Source organism: Hemibagrus wyckioides, linkage group LG26, assembly GCF_019097595.1.
Source record: "Hemibagrus wyckioides isolate EC202008001 linkage group LG26, SWU_Hwy_1.0, whole genome shotgun sequence".
Taxonomy (NCBI): domain Eukaryota; kingdom Metazoa; phylum Chordata; class Actinopteri; order Siluriformes; family Bagridae; genus Hemibagrus; species Hemibagrus wyckioides.
The window spans coordinates 3,451,355-3,469,519 of NC_080735.1; the positions used below are offsets into that span (position 1 = coordinate 3,451,355).

Below are 18,165 nucleotides of genomic sequence, written 5' to 3' on the forward strand. Positions count from 1 at the left end.
CTGCTCCCCGATACACAGGAAAGAAATGAAGCAAGATGAAACAACCCCCCCCCCCTCTCTCTCTCTCAGAGCTCCACTGCTCACCTCTACACTTACCCAGCACATTTCTGTCACTGACCTCTGAGCTCTAATCTTCTTGCCTGTATGTATGGAACTTGTTTGTTGTAATGACAACGTGCTCATGCATAACACACGGTGTGTGTGTGTGTGTGTGTGTGTGTGTTCTACTAATACTGTCACATGACCCTTCAGTACACACACTGTCCACACTGAAGCTAGCTTGATGGATTAGCTTTTAGTTGAGACGAGTCGCTGTGGAATAATGAACGCTGGCGTTCCGGAATTTTCCGTCAAAGGCTGGACTTCCAGATTTATGGAAAACTGAGAGACAAGTTGATCATCAAACCCTCAATCATTTCTGTACAAATTCAGCTGAGTGATGATGAAGATGATGATACATGAGACATGTAGAAAGAAAGAAAGAAAGAAAGAAAGAAAGAAAGAAAGAAAGAAAAGAAAATATGAGGAAACAGAAAGCGAGTGAAAAAAGAAATAAAGAAAGAATGAAGGATGAAAGAAAGGAACGGCAAAGCAAGAACGAGAGATGAAAGGAGAGAGAAAAAGAAAGCAAGAAAGAAAGAAATCATGAGGAAACAAACCAAAAAAAATTGAAAGCATTCTTAACCCTTTGAGAAACCTGTGAGGAGTCTTATACAAATAAAACAAATCGGATTTGAAGAAAAGCCGCCATCTTGGAGCTTTTTTTTATCAGAGTCCCACACTGCCCTCTGCTGCTTCACTCGTGTATTACCTCTGGAACATTCTAAACGGAATGCTCGTGCGTTCATTTTTATTCAAAACGACGCTTATTAAACGAGTCATTATTTATTTACTTACTTTTAGACAATAAACGAATGCTTTAAATATCTAATAAATCAATCAATCAATCAATCAATCAATCAATCAATCAATCAATCAGTCAAAACACCAGTGTGTCTTGTTTGAAGAGAAAACCGGAACAGATTTTAGTTTTTTTGTTTCCAGTCGGAATTGTATTGTCAGTGCACCTGGTGCACCGCTTCCGCTACTAACGTCTGCCGGAGGTGTTTTGCTAAGTTAAATCTGTGTGTGTTTTTTTTCTCTCGCGTTTATTTGTGTAATAAGGGAATATTTATTTTTAAGCGTCTTTACTGTTATCATGGTGACTTTGTGACTTTGGCCGGTTTATTAATTTGCGGAGTGAATTATGGTGTAACACGGACACTTTCCCCTCTCTGTTTCCGACATTAGCAGCAGGTAGCTACAGTAGCTAAGGTAAGTTAGCGTTGAGAGCTAACAGCTCGAGAGCACTCTTGTTATAACGTGTTATAACGGGCTTATTTTCCCCCCTCTTCATTTTAGTCTTGAATGCAGAGGGTGTTTTATTCTGGGCGATTTTTAAGGGAAGTGAATAACGGAAAAGCCCGTCCTGTTGCTGAAGCTAAGCTAACCGGTGCGAGCTGTCAAAGTGACAACATGTCCATTAACGTTAAAAAAACAACAACACAGAATTATTGAAATGCTTTCCCCCCCCCATCATTCTGACTTCATCCACACGAGTCTCCTAATCTTTCTCTTAATCTTTCTTAAGACTTCACAAAGTGGAACTTTAAAGGCTATTTTATCTGAAGTAAGAAAGAAAGGAGGACACTGGGACCAAAGGAAAATGGAAAGAAAGAGGAAAAATATTAAGGATTAGAGAAAATAATAAGAATTAAGGAAATAAGGCAAAGATAAATAAGGAAGGGGAAGAGAAAGAGAAAAGAAGAGCTACAGAGAAAAGAGGAACATGCAAGCAAGAAAGAGAAAAGATGGATGCAAGAAATAAAGAAGAGAAGAGAAAGAGAGGAAAAAATATGAGAAGTGAGTAAAGAAAACAAAAGAAGGGAGAAAGATGGAGAGAATTAAGGAAAGAACAGGGAGAAGAGAAAACGAAACAAGATGGATAATACTAAAGAAGGAAACAAAGGGGTGAGAGAGAGAGTGAGAGAGAGAGAGAGAAAGCAAACGCAGGTGGAATGTGGAAGAAAGAGGACAAGAAAGGAGAAAGAGAGTAAAAAGTAAAAGAAATCCAGAAGCACAGGAATGTGGATGTTAAGTGCATGAAGGTGACATGAGTTAACGTGATAAATGTACTTTTGTGTGTGTGTGTGTGTGTGTGTGTGTGTGTGTGTGAGTGAGAATCACTTGCGCCTCACAGTGTGTAAATCCTCTCTGTCCAGGGGTGAGGGTCAGCGATGCTGACGCTGGCGAGTAAGCTGAAGAAGGAGGAGGGTATGCGGGCGACCGGAGCGGGGTCAGGCTCCAACGACGCCCCACACCGAGTGTCCATCCGAGACAGGCTTCTTATTAAAGGTACTGCCCTCTGTCTTCATGCCAAAATCTCAATAAAGTCCACTCTCTGTCTCGCTAAAAGAAACAGTCATAGGCTAAATTCACTTTGAGGTGAATCAGGGAGTCGAACTCCCTGCCTGCAAAGATTACCGTGGTTTATGACGTGCTGGAGACAGAAAGGAAGAGAAATGAGTAGAAGGAAAGGCAGATGAAAGTGAGAGAGAGAAAGAAAGGAGGGATGAATGAATGGAAAGACAAGAAAGGCTGAAAGAAAGAAAAAGAAGGGAAAAGGAAGGATTGAAGAAATGAGAGATTTCTCTTTTTTCCTTCCTTCTCGCATTTCTTCAGTCTTTCCTTTTTCCTTCTTTTACTTTCTTTAAACAGGAAAAGAAAAAAAAAAGGAAGAAGAAATGAAAGGTAAAATATGGGGGGAAAGTATGAGGTCAAGGGAAAGGAAAGAAAGAGGAACGAGAGAAAAGTAAGGCCCGTTTTGACGCCAGTGAGTGATGGACTTTTTCTCGCACTACAAAGAAAACAAAGAGATGTGGATAAAAGACATTAAAGGAATATAAACTACATTAAAAGTTCAGATAAGTCTCTTGAAGAGATTTTCCTCTCATATGCATTAACTTTAACACTATTTAAAATTAAAGTAAAGCAAACTGTTGTATTTCGGTATTGAGTCGCTGCTGGCGTGTAAACACACCGGACTCAGGCTACTTCTGCTCTGAAGATTCCGTTGTAACTCATGCTAAAAGATAGACAAGTAAACATCATTATTATTGTGAGTATCGTGTGTGTAGTAGTTGTAACCGTATAACTCGGTCAGTCTGAGTTATAGCGCAGGTGTATCATGTGTTGGCTAGAAAAAGCAGCTCTATTTATAACAGCTAAAGATGAGCAGTCTCCTTATTAGCATTACTACTTACATAGTAACTCTCAGAACAATCAGCCATGCCAACAATTGTTCAATTATCCAGGATCCAGCTAAGTGGTGTTTAATTTAAACACCTATAAGGATCATCTCGATTTTACCCAGAAGCTTGTACACCCTTCATTTGAGCAGGAATCTGTTTGTTGCACATGACTGAAATGAATTCTTTTCGCTTCTCTTGATTTCTGTGTGCAGAAGTTGCAGACCTCGAGGCAAATCTTCCTAGTGAGTAAACCCATTCATTTACATTTATATTTATTCATTCACCCGACGCTTTTCTCCAAAGTGATTTACAAACAAGGCAGAACAGGGTTTATATATCTAGCCGATGGTGATGTGCTGAGGTTTTTTCTTTTCTTTTTTTTTTTTTTATGTTAGTAGTTGAACAAAAACAAACAAAGAAAAGAGAAAGTCAAGTAACACAATACAGGGGTTGGAATAACCTCAAATAGCCAGGAGTGCTTCACAAACAAACTAATCACAAAGCAGGTATTTTACAGGTTGCTCATTTACATTATAAAATTATGCCGTTTGGTATCAAGAGAGACTTCATTCCAAATTCATCCCAAAGGTTGAGGTGCAGGCCAGTGAAGTTCCTCCACAACAAACTCGCTCATCCATGTCTTTATGGACCTTTGCTTTGTTCCCACAAAGCTGGGAGCATGAAATTGTTCAAAATGTAAGTATTAAGAGTTCCTTTCACTGGAACTAAGGGGCCAAGCCCAAACTTTACACTTGGCACAATGCAGTCAGGCAAGTACCGTTCTCCTGGCAACCGCCAAACCCAGCCTCAACGCACACACCACTGAGAAGTCTGGTGTTATAGAATCTGGAGAAGGTGCATGGGGACAGCCAGGAAAAAGCAGCTCAGACTTCCTGGAGCATAATAAAACTCCTTGTTTAGAGGCAGGCCACAGTATTGTTGATCACCACCCAGTGGACCAACCTTTGTTCAGACACGGGAGATCCTTGTGGCTTTTTCTCTGGTCAGTAGTAGAATAGGGCATGTACTGGATACAGCTCTTCCCTTGATAGACAATTAGAAAGTCTGGTTTCCAAAACCGCGCGATATGACCCTGAAATCCATGGTTTAACCTCAGGGTCACACTTGAGTTATCTGGTCACTAATGCATGCAAGATGGCTTACATTTTGCTTACTGCTTACTCTTTTATTCTGAGGTATTATCTAGTAGAAAGGCAGTCCAAATATAACCTTGTGCATGGGCTTATAATGACAGACCTAAAGCGAGTCCAGCACAAAGAGGAAGATTCCCTAAAGTGGCAGACAAGAGCTCCCTCAGGAATGGTATTAGCGATAAGTCGATAAGTTTACAAGCCCCCAGTGGTACACGGTCTATAGTGCCATGATGTATTGCAATTGCAGCTACGTTTTTAGTGAAGATGTGGAGTTTGTTGTCTAAAAGACCCTGTAGGATGGCTAGTTATAGTAAATGTACAGTGCAGCGGACCCTAAAGATGTGTATACAATATGTAGATGAGTATCAAGTCCTCAACTTGCACTTTGCTGACCTTTGAATGACCAGACCTACAGGTGCAGGCGACTTGACTGAGGGTGGCAAATCATTCTGTCCATTTAGGGAGGAATTTGCTTGCACAATTCAGAACCTAGAGACTGGGGTATCGCTGACCAATTTGCGGCCGTAAGCAAGAATCTGTGGCTTAATAGCTGAATTCTGATAAGGCACAAATGCACACACAGAACAGTGAGGCCTGTGGTAGGGTCATCTTCTGACCTAGCAGACTGTTCTGTTCCACTGTGGATAACTACACTTACAGGTAAGTCTGTTTGGCATCTCGGACACCACTTCTCTTTTGACTGTCTCAGCATTGCTAACTCTACACTGTCTGAATGGAGCACAGTGCTGTCTGAATGGAGCAGTATGTGGCCATATCTCAGAACCCATAAGAGGAATCTGAGGGTGAGATAGACTACCTTCAGTTCAAGCAGGTTGATGTATTCTCAACAGAAACTGGTGCTTCATACTCCTCCTGTGCCTTGGTGGTCCCACCTGAGGAGCTTTAGAGGGCTGTTTGATTTTTGTGTAGCCTTGGTTATTGATGCATCTGACCACCAGACTGTTGGACCAGTACATCGCTGTGTGTAAAAACAAATGAGAAGAATTTGAAGGTTACATAGACAATTCCTGTAAGGTAGCTAGGCAGATACCTGTAAGGTCTCAAAGTCCCTCAGTTCCAGCGGTTCAAATCAACTTCTGTTTTCTTTTGCATTATTTATTTTTTTTTTTTGCTCGTATGCTGTTTTAATTTTGGACTTTTCCAAAGTGTCATTTTTTTCCTTCTCTTCCTCTCTCTTCCACTTTCATTTGTTCTATATTTTTTTTCTTTCTCTTTCATGGCTCTGGATTTCTTCTGGAAATCTAGTACCGTTTACAACTGTTTATTTTCAATGTCAATAGCTTGACATTACATGTTGCATGCCATTGCACGGGTGCAAAGGTCTAATTGCTTGGTTCGAAAACAGTCCTTAGCTTTCGGGCGTTTCTGAAAACGATGTAGAAATGCAATTTTACCACATGTCACCCAAAGCAGCTTCTTTAACCATTCATATAGTGTAATTTGCATTATGTAAGTGCTGCAAAGAAATTCTTATTTATTTATTTTTGTTCCTTATTCTCTACACCATACAGCCGTACTCCACGCGATACTAAAATAACGTCTTATTCTTGCTATAGATACCTGTAAGGTCCTGTTTCCTGATGTGAACAAGCTCCATCACTTTCAGCTCACCATTTCTCCAGGTAAATGGGACTCTTTTTTTTTTTTTTTTTCTTTCTTTCTTTCTGATTGATGCCTACTGAACCCCTTTGGATGTTTTTAGCATTGTTAGCATTTTTCCTATCTGACTTGTACAGAATGGCTTAAATTAGACATTGAATGGCATAGTGGATAAGTTATTCCGTTATTGATGAATTTTCCACAGATGAAGGATATTATCAGGGAGGAAAGTTTCAATTTGAAATAGATGTTCCTGAAGCCTATAACATGGTGGTAAGTACCTGGAGTTGTCTATATTTTGGCTTTCAGAAAAAAAAAATATATATGTATTAATTTATGTATTTGTTTTTAAACGTCACAGCCTCCTAAAGTTAAATGCTTGACAAGAATATGGCACCCAAACATTGCAGAGACGGGGGAAATCTGTCTGAGGTCTTTTTTTTTTTTTTTTTTTAAATACTTAAAAGTCATACAATTTTTATTTTATTTATTGTAATCAAAATACTTATTAGATTTCAAGATCGTCAAGAAAATGTAACTAAAATGATCTAATCTCTGTTGTAGCTTACTGCGTGAACATTCAATCGATGGCACGGGGTGGGCTCCGACACGCACGTTAAAGGTACAACGATCCCTCAAGCACTCGGTATCTTAGTGTATCAGTAGTCCAGGGATAAGGAAGTATGGCGGCTGAGAAGTGCAAAACAAAGCAAAAAAAAGCCTGAAAACACTAACAATTCACACAAAAACTAGAAAAGGTAGGTATAGTCTGCAAATGGAATTCTTCCTTCTGATTGGACGAGACATCGGTCACTCAAGATATACAGGAAGTCCAGCAGGCTACAGCAGTTGAAAGTGGATTGGTGTGTGTATGAACACAGCTCTGCTCTTATAGCGCTCCTTACATCCTTTAATCTGGAATAGTTTGCTCTTCCACACATACCTGCCTTCTTTGTGTGTTTTTAGAGATCGTAAACTAATCTTTATGCCATGATACGCTATCATTATCCAAAATCACGCCATATGAACGTCCTTCCTCAAAGTAGCGCTGAAAGAACTCCATATTATATTCTTATAAATATGAATATATATGTTTGTTTATTTACTTTAAAAGATGGCACTTATTCTATAAAAGTTGCACTATCGAAAAAAATGGTTTAAAGTAAAGGCAGAACTCCACACATGTACAAGAAATAAAGTTTGATGCACAGTTTCCTACTGCCTGTGTATCTTGAGTGACAGATGTCTCGTCCAATCAGCGAGAAGAATTCTACTCGTAAACTATACCTAGCTTTTCTGCTTTGTCTGAATCGTGCTTGTGTTTTTGGATTTGTTATTTTTGTTAGTTTGTTAGTTTTGCACTTCTCAGCCACCGTAGATAAGTCTCTTAAAATATATATAATAGATTTAATATACATTTAGTTTAAATTCTATTCTTGCATTTTCAACACACAGATAGACCGAAGCTCATGTTCTATATGCAGTATGCTAGAAACAGGGCACTGATAATTATAATAAAAGTAGATTTCCAGCTCAAACATTTTCCGGCCTAATCAGGACAGACACATGGTGATGGTGTGTTTGTGTGCACTAACCTGTAACGCTTTTCTTCCACAGGATGTAGTTTGGGGATTGAATTCACTATTTACTGTAAGTGTCACTTTTGTTCTCTTTTCTCTGTATGGGTGTGTCATGATCTTCATCAGTGGCACCATGTTGTATAACAATCAGCTATGTTCTGTAAGCATTGCATCATCTTGCATATCAATTAATCATAAAAATTTTTTAATCCTGATGGCTTAGTGCAAAGCGGGAGGGGCATACCACATTGTCTCCCCTGTCAATCACAGCAGCACTAGCCAATCACATGAGTTCATGGAAGTGTAAGTGCAAAACTTTTTTTGTAAGTGCAAAATTCTGTTCTTTCTCACAGGATCTTCTTAACTTTGATGATCCGCTGAATATTGATGCAGCAGAGCATCATTTACGGGACAAGGTAAACATTTCAACGTGTCAATCATGAGATTATGAGAAATATACACCGGTCAGATATAACATTATGACCATTGATAGGTGAATTGATTAACACTGATGATCATGATAAGTGTTGGTGGGAGTGGGTGGGATATATCAGGCAGCAAGTGAACATTTTGTCCTCAAAGTTGATGTGTTAGAAGCGGGAAAAATGGACAAGCGTAAGGATTTGGGCGAGTTTGACGAAGGGCCAAATTGTGATGGCTAGACCACTGGATCAGAGCATCTCCAAAACTGCAGCTCTTGTGGGGTGTTCCCGGTCTGCAGTGGTCAGTATCTATCAAAATGATCCTGATCTGCTGCTAACCTCTTGGTGCCAGATACCACAGCTCACATTCAGGGATCTAGTGGAGTCTATGACTCGACGGGTCAGGGCTGTTTTGGCAGCAAACGTGCAAACACAATATTAGGCAGCTGGTCATAATGTTATGGCTGATCGGTGTATACTCGCTTTCAGTTATGTAAACAAAGTACAATATCAGACAAAGTGAGCAAAACACCATATTCTTGTGAACCCGACCTAAAATAAGCATTCCCGCATCCTGATATTTCTCTCCCAGGACGACTTCAGGTGCAAAGTGCAGGACTTCATCAAAAACTATGCAAGATGATGCGCATGCCGTACGAACCGCTCACAGTTCCGACCCCGAGACCCACGAGCTGAGACTCCCGCAGCATTCACACAACGGGAAGACGAGAGAAGGATTCCGTGGATCTCAAATCTTCAGCATGAACTTAAAAAAAGGGGTGGGGGTGGGGGATGACGTGGGAGGGTATTTGAGATTCCTATTTCCTTTTTAATTATCGCTCAGGGCTGATTTGCGGAAGCCCACAATCGCTGCCACAGCTGGTTCTGCATCATCTACAGCTAATGAGATGAGAAGAATAATAACTAATAATAATTATGATAATAATAAAAATTATTCAAGGCAATCATTAAAAGACGAGCACTCTCTGTCCCACGTGATCTCACGCTACTAATAACAACCTGCACGCGCTGATTTCTTCTTTTCTTTCCCTTGTTATTTTTGTGTTATTTTAGTAATTGCCACGACCGCTCCCTCATTTTACAAGGAAAACTATGCTACGACACGTCCGGAGTCTCACGTTTGCTTGATCTGTGCACGATATATTAAGCCGCACTCCCCAATTCCCCCGATTCTCTGAGTAAAGAGACTGTTTAAACTCTGCCATGTGTATTTTATTTCTGTTCCATTCATGATCTGTGGGTTTTCTGTGGGCTCTTTTTTTTTCCTTCACAGTTTCTTTGGGTCTGTTTATATTTCTTAATTTAGAATTCATTTCATTTCAAGAGGTAAGAATGTGTATTATTAGATGTATAAGTGTGCTGAGAGAGAGAGAGAGAGAGAGAGAGAGGAGAGAGACGCAAACACATGCAGACAGAACTGGAGTGAGGATGAAGAGAGAGAAGTGGGGTGGAGAGATGGACAGAGATCAAGAGAAGTGAGATGAAGAGAGAGATAAGTAGGGTGGAGAGAGACAGCCAGAAAGAGTGGGTTAGAGAGAGGGAGGGTGGCAAAGAGATGCAGTGAGAACCGTAGTGAGGATGGAGAAATGAAAAATGGACAGAAATCAAGAGACAATTGAAATGTAGAGAGATGAGACAGAGAGAAGTGTATAGAGATGAAGAGATGGATGTGATGGAGGGGGGGGGCTGAAGAGACTGAGGCAAACTGATACAGCGAGAAATGTAGTGAGGATGGAGGGGGAGAGAGATGGGCAGAAATCAAGAGACAATTGAGATGAAGAGAGAGAGACAGATGGAGAGAGCTAGAGATCGAGAGAGTGATTTAGGGTAAGGAGGGGGACAGAAAAAGAGAAAAGAGGAGCGGGGTAGAAAGAGATGTAGAATGAACTGGGGTTGAGAGAGAGACAGACAGACAGACATGTGAGGTGGAGAGCTAGACTGATGGAGAGAACTGGGGTAAGGAGGAGGACATTGGCAAGAGGGGGAGAAAGACTGGGAGAGAGATAAAGTGTGGGAGAAAGAGAAGGGGTAGAGAGCTAGACAGATGAGAAATGAGACAGAGAAAAGTAGTGTATTGAGGTGAAGAGATGGATGAGATGGAGAGAGAGATGGGTTGAAGAGACCGAGGCAAACATGCAGCGAGAAATGTAGTGAGGATTAAGGGAGAGAGAGATACAGACAAAATTGAGGTGGAGAGATGGACAGAAATCAAGAGACAATTGAGATAAAGAGAGACATAGATGGAGAAAGCTAGAGATTAAGAGAGTGAATTAAGGTAGGGAGAGAAAGAGAAAAGAGAGCTAGATGCATGGAGTGCGAGAGAGAGGTAGTTAAAAAAAAGCGATAGAGATGTGAGGTGGAGAGCTAGATAGATGGAGAGAGACGTGGGGTAGAGAGTAGAAAAAATGATAGAGAGATGGGGTAGAGAGCTAGATGGATCGGGATAGAGAGAGATGAAAAAGTGATAGAGAGATGTGAGATGGAGAGAGAGACATGGGGTAGAGAGTAGAAAAAGTAATAGAGAGATGGGGTAGAGAGCTAGACGGATGCAGAGAGAGAGAGATGAAAAAGTGATAGAGAGATGTGAGGTGGAGAGCTAGACAGATGGAGAGAGAGACGTGGGGTAGAGAGTAGAAAAAGTAATAGAGAGATGGGGTAGAGAGCTAGACGGATGCAGAGAGAGAGAGATGAAAAAGTGATAGAGAGATGTGAGGTGGAGAGCTAGACAGATGGAGAGAGAGACGTGGGGTAGAGAGCTAGACACATGGAGAGAGAGAGGTGAAAAAGTGATACAGAGAGAAAGAAGGAGTAGAGAGCTAGACAAGTGTAGATAGATGAGACAGAGAGAAGTAGTGTATGGAGATGAAGATCTGGATGTGATGGAGAGAAAGCAGGAGAGATGGATAGAGACAGAGGTAGAGAAGTTGTCAGCAGTGACACGCCCCTGATCCTCAGAACACATCAAACATCTGGAGCTCAATTTGCTGGATCCTGTAATAACCCAAACATTTCAGAACCCTTTTTATTTGCAGCAGTATGTCAGACTGGCCTTCAGGGGGTGCTGTGCACATGCTACACATTTTTCGAAATATTACAAACAATATGTCAAATGACATTTTTACATCTTTATATTTTCTCACCATTTACAATAGACCGGTCCTGATACCTCCACACTTACGGAATATTCTGGAACTACGCATACGAACTTATTACCTAGCTTGTTAGGTTCTTTAGCTAGCTATCTTCTGTTAATTCATACTCCTGCTCCGAGCTAACTAGCAAAGTTGCTGATTACATGTTAACCTTTGTGTTATTTATAGATTGTAGTAGCACTTGGTATATATTTTAAACAACAGTGTTCTAGTTTGTCAATGGACCCTGTACTATGACCAATCCACTGGCCAATACAGGAAGCTATGTGATCAGTTGTAGAGCAGCTCACGCTCTGACTAAGCCTGGTACAACAGCCTTAATCAAGACATCATTCCTCCCATCAGAGGTCAGATGTCTGAGTGGACTGAAGACACGACTGCCCGCTACTGGTAATAGTCCTCCGCCCTTGAACACGCCGAAACAACCGTCACTGAATTCCTCCGCCAGGCAGGAAATTAAAAAACTGAAATAAAAGGGTGGAAGAGGAAGAAGAGAAGGAAGTGGCAGAGGAGGTGAGATTAATACATTAATTTAACTAATTAGACCTTAATTATGTTACTTAATTAATGTGTATTATAAACATACCAATAAATAAATAAAACAACCAGTTTCACTAACATCCAGGAAATACATTATATAGTACAGTTTTTTGAACCTATAAAATTAGACAGAATTTTATTTGAAATGTTTAAAATGTCATTATTATGGTATCTATGCAACAACAACAATAATAATAATTTATCTGTTAAAAGTTTAAATGTTGAATATTATTTTTTATTTACTTTATTATTATTATTATTTATTTATTTACAAAATTTATTTATTTATTTATTTATTTATTTATTTATTAACATTCACTTCATTAATTCCAGAGTATCAGATGAATTTACATTATTAAATAATATTAACTAAACCTTTTAGCTACATTATTTATTTTTTTTTTTTTGAGAAAATGTTTGTATTAAATATTTTTAAAAAAGAAAAAAAGTACACTTTTTTTACACGCACACACGCTAGATGGCGCTGTTCACCTGGAAATCAGCTGCTATTCTCCAGACAGCAGTCACTGCTGCATTATTTTACTGCAGTCTCCTTCAACAATAATCCAATAATCCAGAGCAGAATGTCTCTGTCAGAGAAGTGCAGCTATTTATTTCTGTGTTTTTGTTCATTGCAGGATAATTATTAATAAATATTTCAGTAATAAACCGGCTAACATCCACATAGAGATGTGATATGAGGAGAGGTGAGAGTGTAGATTCAGCTGGTAGGCAGAAACTTTTTGCTGACTTCACTCTGGATCTTTCACTCGAACAATTTAAAAAAAAAAAAAAAAAAAAGAGAAAAAATTCAAAAAGAAAATTGATAAAATTGAAATAAAATAAAAATTGGAAAAAGAAGAAAACTTAGAAATGCAGTTACAAACAAATAAACAAAGGAATAAATAAATTTTATTGTAATTCTTAAAAAAATTCTTGATTGTTAAAGATAAATAATATATATATATATATATATATATATATATATATATATATATATATATATATATATATATATAGTAAATAGTCATCAATTTCCATAAAAATAAACCAAAACAAACAAACAAGCTGGAAAAGGGTCATTATTTGCATATTTGGGTGAAATTAGATTTTTTTTAATCAAATGTAAATAAAACAACACAAACAAAACAAACAAACAAAAGAATAAATAATGCATTTCATTGTAGTTCTTGAAAAAATTCTGGATTGTATTTAAGGTAAATAATAATAATAATAATATATATATATATATATATATATATATATATATATATATATATATATATATATATATATAGTAAGCACATTTCCTTAAAATAAAACAACACAAACAAACAAAACACACAAACAAACAAAGCTGGAAGAGAGTCATTATTTGCATATTTGGATGAAATTCAATTTGTATTAAATGGAAACAAACAAATAAATAATTTCATGGTACTTGAGTCCTGGCATTGGACAAGACTCAAAGCTCTAAAATCTGAATTGTATTTAATGGAAACAAACAAACAAACAAACAAACAAACAAACAAACAAGGTCAAAGGTAGAGTGAGCTGAGAGCTAATATTGTAATAGTGTATCTGACAATATTCAGGAGTTGCATCAAATGTAAATCAATTAATCAGTCAATCAATCAATCAATCAGATAATACACTATTTATTAAAAAAACAATAAATAAATAAACAAACAAATAAATAAACAAATCAGTCAACAGAGTCATGGGTATGTTGTTTTTCTGTTGGGTATCACATATAAACAAACATTAAATATTAAAGAAATGATATTTCCCAACTCATTTAATTTAAAGTGAACCCAAGTGAACAAACAAAATATTCAGAATCACAATAAATCGCACATGTAAACGAACAAACAAACAAACAAACACATAACGTTATGGTCAGTTCAAATTTATATATTTTTTAAATTTAAAAAAAAAAAAAAAAAAAATAGGAAAGCGGTGGTATTTACTAAAAAAACCAACAAAATCCACCCAAAACAAAATAACAAAAAGTGTTTAAAAGCAAATGAATAAATTAATATATGCATTTTGGGCGTGGTTTATGATCCTACATGGGCGTGGTTTCCAACGTTGAACCCGCCCCTTGTGTCCAATCTCGGGACTGTGTGGGCGGGGTTAAAGCGGTGCTGAGTTCAGTAGAGAGCGATGATGATGATGAGGATGATGATGATGATGAGGATGATGATGATGTGATGGTCCGCGCGCGCAGCTCCGCACTCTGGAGAAGAAACGGTGCAGTGTTTTCGGTTTTGTCTGTGTGTGTGTGTGAGTGTGTGAGTGTGTGTGTGTGTTTAAACACCGACTTTAGACAGAAGTGAAAAAGCAAAAACAAACAGAAAAGAAAGGAGGGAGAGGCGGAGTGTGAGCTGACTGAACATGGGATTTAGAGGGACCATGTGAGCGGACGGAGAGGATGGATGACCAGATGGAGCTCGCGCTCTTACCGCGCTGCTTCCTGCTCCTCGCGCTCTTTTCCCTCCGCGCGAGCGCCGCGCACACAGGTAACACAGACACACAGGCGCGCGCCTTCAACCTCTGATTTCTATATGTTTTGTGCACCTCTGATGAAGTTTACAGGGACTTCCGGCTCAGGATTTTACCGTGAAAGATTCACAGATCATCAGAGAATCTAAATGAGATCAAACGACTCATTTGAATGAATTGTTAATAGAATGCATTGGTTTTGATTGAACATACGATCCTCGTGCTTTTCACTGCGCGCGCTGTGTTTTATCAGACAAGGAAACAATACGTCAGTGTCTCGGGTGCAGCACTGTGGCGTGTTAGGACAGTATCGAGTCGGTCCCCGGTGTCACACCGGTACATCCCTGATGAACTTCAGGACACCTCGTGCATGCAGAGCGGTGTTGAATTCCATGCAGAAGTTTCTAACATGTCGCGTGAAGGCAGTGTGCAGTGCAACACATGCTGCTGGCAGATCACTAGCCATTCCAAACAACACGTAATGTTTGTTTATCATTCTTCTTTACATTTATTTTTAATTATGTTGGATGGAATTAGATTTTTAGAACTCGAACTATCGCCATTTAATTTATTATTATTATTATTATTATTATTATTATTATTATTATTATTATTATTATTATTATTATTTACATTTTTCTTTCTTTCTTTCTTTCTTTCTTTCTTTCTTTCTTTCTTTCTTTCTTTCTTTCTTTCTCTCAGTGATGTCATGTACTACACACTTGCTTCATGCCAGTTTTCTTTTCTTTACTTCTCTTATTTATTTATTTATTTATTTATTTATTTATTTATTTATTTATTTATTTATTTATTTATTTATTTATTTATTTTTGTTGCATTTCCTTGCTTTTATTAACAATAAATTACTTAATAAACATTTGATCTCGCTTTTATATATGGGTTGTTGGGTGGTGATGGTAGCATGGCTTGTATTTATTTATTTATTTATTTATGGAAACATCACATCTTTCTTTCTTTCTTTCTTTCTTTCTTTCTTTCTTTCTTTCTTTCTTTCTTTCTTTCTTTCTTTCTTTTATTCGATACATCTATAATGCAACAGCAGCAGATTTTAAGATGGTTTGTGTTTTTTCTTCACGCTGATGATGCGTGTTATCACACTTTCTTGATTAAAAAAAAATGAGACGTCATTTCTCACATCTTTCCTGTCTGATCCAGTGGTTTAGGTCAGAGTGTTTCAGTGCTCTGTGGGTGTGATAATGAATCAGTGTGTGTGTGTGTGTGTGCGTGTGTGTGTATATCTGTGTGTGTGAACTGATTGAAATGAACCTTTTGTATTGGATATTAATGAGTGTGATGAGCTTCTAGGACAAAATCTGCTAAAATTTACTCATCTAATTTATAGGCAGTAAAATATTTACTGAATTTCAGTGCGATTGTCCACAAGGTGTCACTGTAGTCCATTTTTTCCACTTTCCCTCGCTCTCGAACTACTAAAACGTGTCAATCGGACGTCTCAGGCATGACGCTTTACGATTCTAGTGTAAATTCCTTGACGGCTAGTGTACAGGAGATTAACGGTGACGTCATTAATCTCACGTGTGCACTTGGTTTCATGCATCGAGAGATAGCTGGCATTTTCAAATGTAATGGCACCCCGTATCACCCTATTGTCGTTATCTTAACTTTTACTTTACATTCCAAGCACAACTCGCTCCATTCTCTTGGCAAACACTGGCGTTATCGAGCCTCGATCACCGCAGTACTGTTCGACCCTTCACCAAGAGCAACGTGACATTCACTTCTTCCTTAAGGGAAAATCAACGCCAGCCAACTTCAGGGCAAAATCGAATTATAATAATCGTTTTAAACATGGATTAAAGCCTGGAGGGCATTCGGAAAGTTGTGAGTGTTACTTGGTTATTCTTTTGGCTAATAAGGTTGTAATCATTGGCGACATGCAGCTACAGGAAAATAATCAACGTTCTTTGACAGTAGTATCCATAACTCCACTTCCTGTTCCCTGTATCGTACATCCTGAAGATTCATTCCTTGTATTCCATAACAAACCACCAACGTGGTTTACATGGAATTTTTTTTATCTATTTATAGTTACGTTTATTTAAGGTTAAAACATCCCTCCATCACTCATGTTATAGCAGCTATACAAATTAAAAAGAAAAATGCAGCTTGTTATGACAGTGGAGGCTCCTTCCATAAACAATAGTTTGAATGTTTTGGAAAGTGCAATCAAAAACAAAGCTAGTTTTTTTTTCACCTACATTATAGCAGCTATAAACACTCACTCACTCGCTGTCCTGAAAACGTCGCAAAACTTAACGGTTTATCTTTAATGACACTGGAGACTCCTTCATAAATGTCCAAGTTAGTGTTGTCTGTAGAACAGGTTTGTTCTTGTTATTGCTTAGCTTATAGCAGCTATAAACGTTATTAGAACAAGCTCTTATATCAGAGCTGCTTCTGACCAATCGGATTAGAGAACTCCCCAGCGCTAACATTTCTAAATCACATTCTATTAAAACGAGCTTCATGTGTGTCGTCTCTCGTCTGCACTCTCTTCCTGAACATATTCACCGAGGTGTTGCTTTTCTTCCTTTTTGTTCCTTTGAATAGCCGCTAAATTCGGAATCTCCGATCCCTCCGACCTGTCTTGTGTAAAGCGCCGTGAAATTCGCTCTTTTTCATTACACCTGAAGACCAGCCGCTGTAGTCGAGCTGACCTGACCTTCTGAGAGTGTGGCCCTTGTTCTGCAGTTCCTCAAGAGTATCAGGAATAAACTCCGTGAGCTCAATTTTTTTTTCTCCCAGAGTGCTTCTTACCTTCACTACAAGTCTTTTTCTCAGTAGCTCCAGTATAAATTGGAATGTTTAGCTTTACTCTGTGGTTGCCGAGCTAAATGACAAATACATTTAAGTTATCATTTTAGTTGTGTTGAACTTCTTTACAGTTTCAGCTGCTGATTTGTTTAGTTCTGACTCAAAACAAAATCCAATATCTACTGGCTGCCTCATTAACTGAAACGCTGGGGTGCTAAATTCAATCAATTTTGTGATATAGATCATTCCCAGTATGGGTGATTGACTCCAGAGTTTTGGGCTTGTCAGTGCTGGAATCAGGTGTCAAATATTCAGGGATTTAGGGAATCAGGTGTCAGGGAATCAGATATCAGGGATTTAGGGAATCAGGTGTCAGATATTCAGGGATTTAGGGAATCAGGTGTCAGATATTCAGGGATTTAGGGAATCAGGTGTCAGGGAATCAGATATCAGGGATTTAGGGAATCAGGTGTCAGGGAATCAGATATTCAGGGATTTAGGGAATCAGGTGTCAGGGAATCAGATATCAGGGATTTAGGGAATCAGGTGTCAGATATTCAGGGATTCAGAGGATCATACATCAGGTGTCAAAGATTCAGGTTGAGGGTATCAGGGATTCAGGGAATCAGGTATCAGGAAATCGGGTATCTGGGATTCAAGGAATCATGTTTTAGATATTCAGGTAATTCAGCGAATTAGATATCAGGGATTAAAGGAATTAGGCATCAGATATTCAAGGATTCGGGGAATCCAGAATCAGTGAATCAGGTAACAGGGATTCAAGGAATCAGTTTAACAGAAATTCAGGGATTCAGGGATCGGGGAATCAGGTATCAGGGTTTCAGGGAATCAGGTATTGGGGAATCAGGTATTGGGGAATCAGGTATCAGGGATTCAGGTGTGAGGGAATGAGTGATTTAGGTATAAATCAGGTGTCATGGTATCAGGGAATCATGTGTCAAGGAATCGGGAAACTAGACATTTAACCATCAACTCCTTAAACCTTGGATTTAAACTGAATGCATATCAAATATATATATATATATGAGTATATATATATATATATATATATATATATATATATA

General features: G+C 38.5%; 2 protein-coding genes across 2 annotated transcripts in view; both read left to right on the plus strand.

The window, feature by feature from the left end:
- The first annotated feature begins 1,053 nt into the window (after nt 1–1,053).
- ube2f (ubiquitin-conjugating enzyme E2F (putative)) lies at nt 1,054–9,299 on the plus strand. The gene is made up of 10 exons (XM_058380251.1): nt 1,054–1,314; nt 2,262–2,394; nt 3,503–3,532; nt 6,022–6,087; nt 6,270–6,337; nt 6,426–6,496; nt 6,629–6,686; nt 7,682–7,714; nt 7,998–8,060; nt 8,659–9,299. Exons 2-10 carry the CDS (start codon nt 2,277–2,279, stop codon nt 8,707–8,709), a joined length of 558 nt encoding a protein of 185 aa, XP_058236234.1. The 5' UTR covers nt 1,054–1,314; nt 2,262–2,276; the 3' UTR covers nt 8,710–9,299.
- Nucleotides 9,300–13,950: 4,651 nt separating this feature from the next.
- The window catches only part of LOC131346662 (receptor tyrosine-protein kinase erbB-4-like), a 94,081-nt gene continuing 89,866 nt past the window's right edge, over nt 13,951–18,165 (plus strand). Inside the window, exon 1 of the mRNA XM_058380217.1 lies at nt 13,951–14,301. Within this exon, the coding sequence (XP_058236200.1) occupies nt 14,214–14,301 (88 nt within the window). The 5' untranslated portion in view covers nt 13,951–14,213. The remainder of the gene's footprint in view (nt 14,302–18,165) is intronic.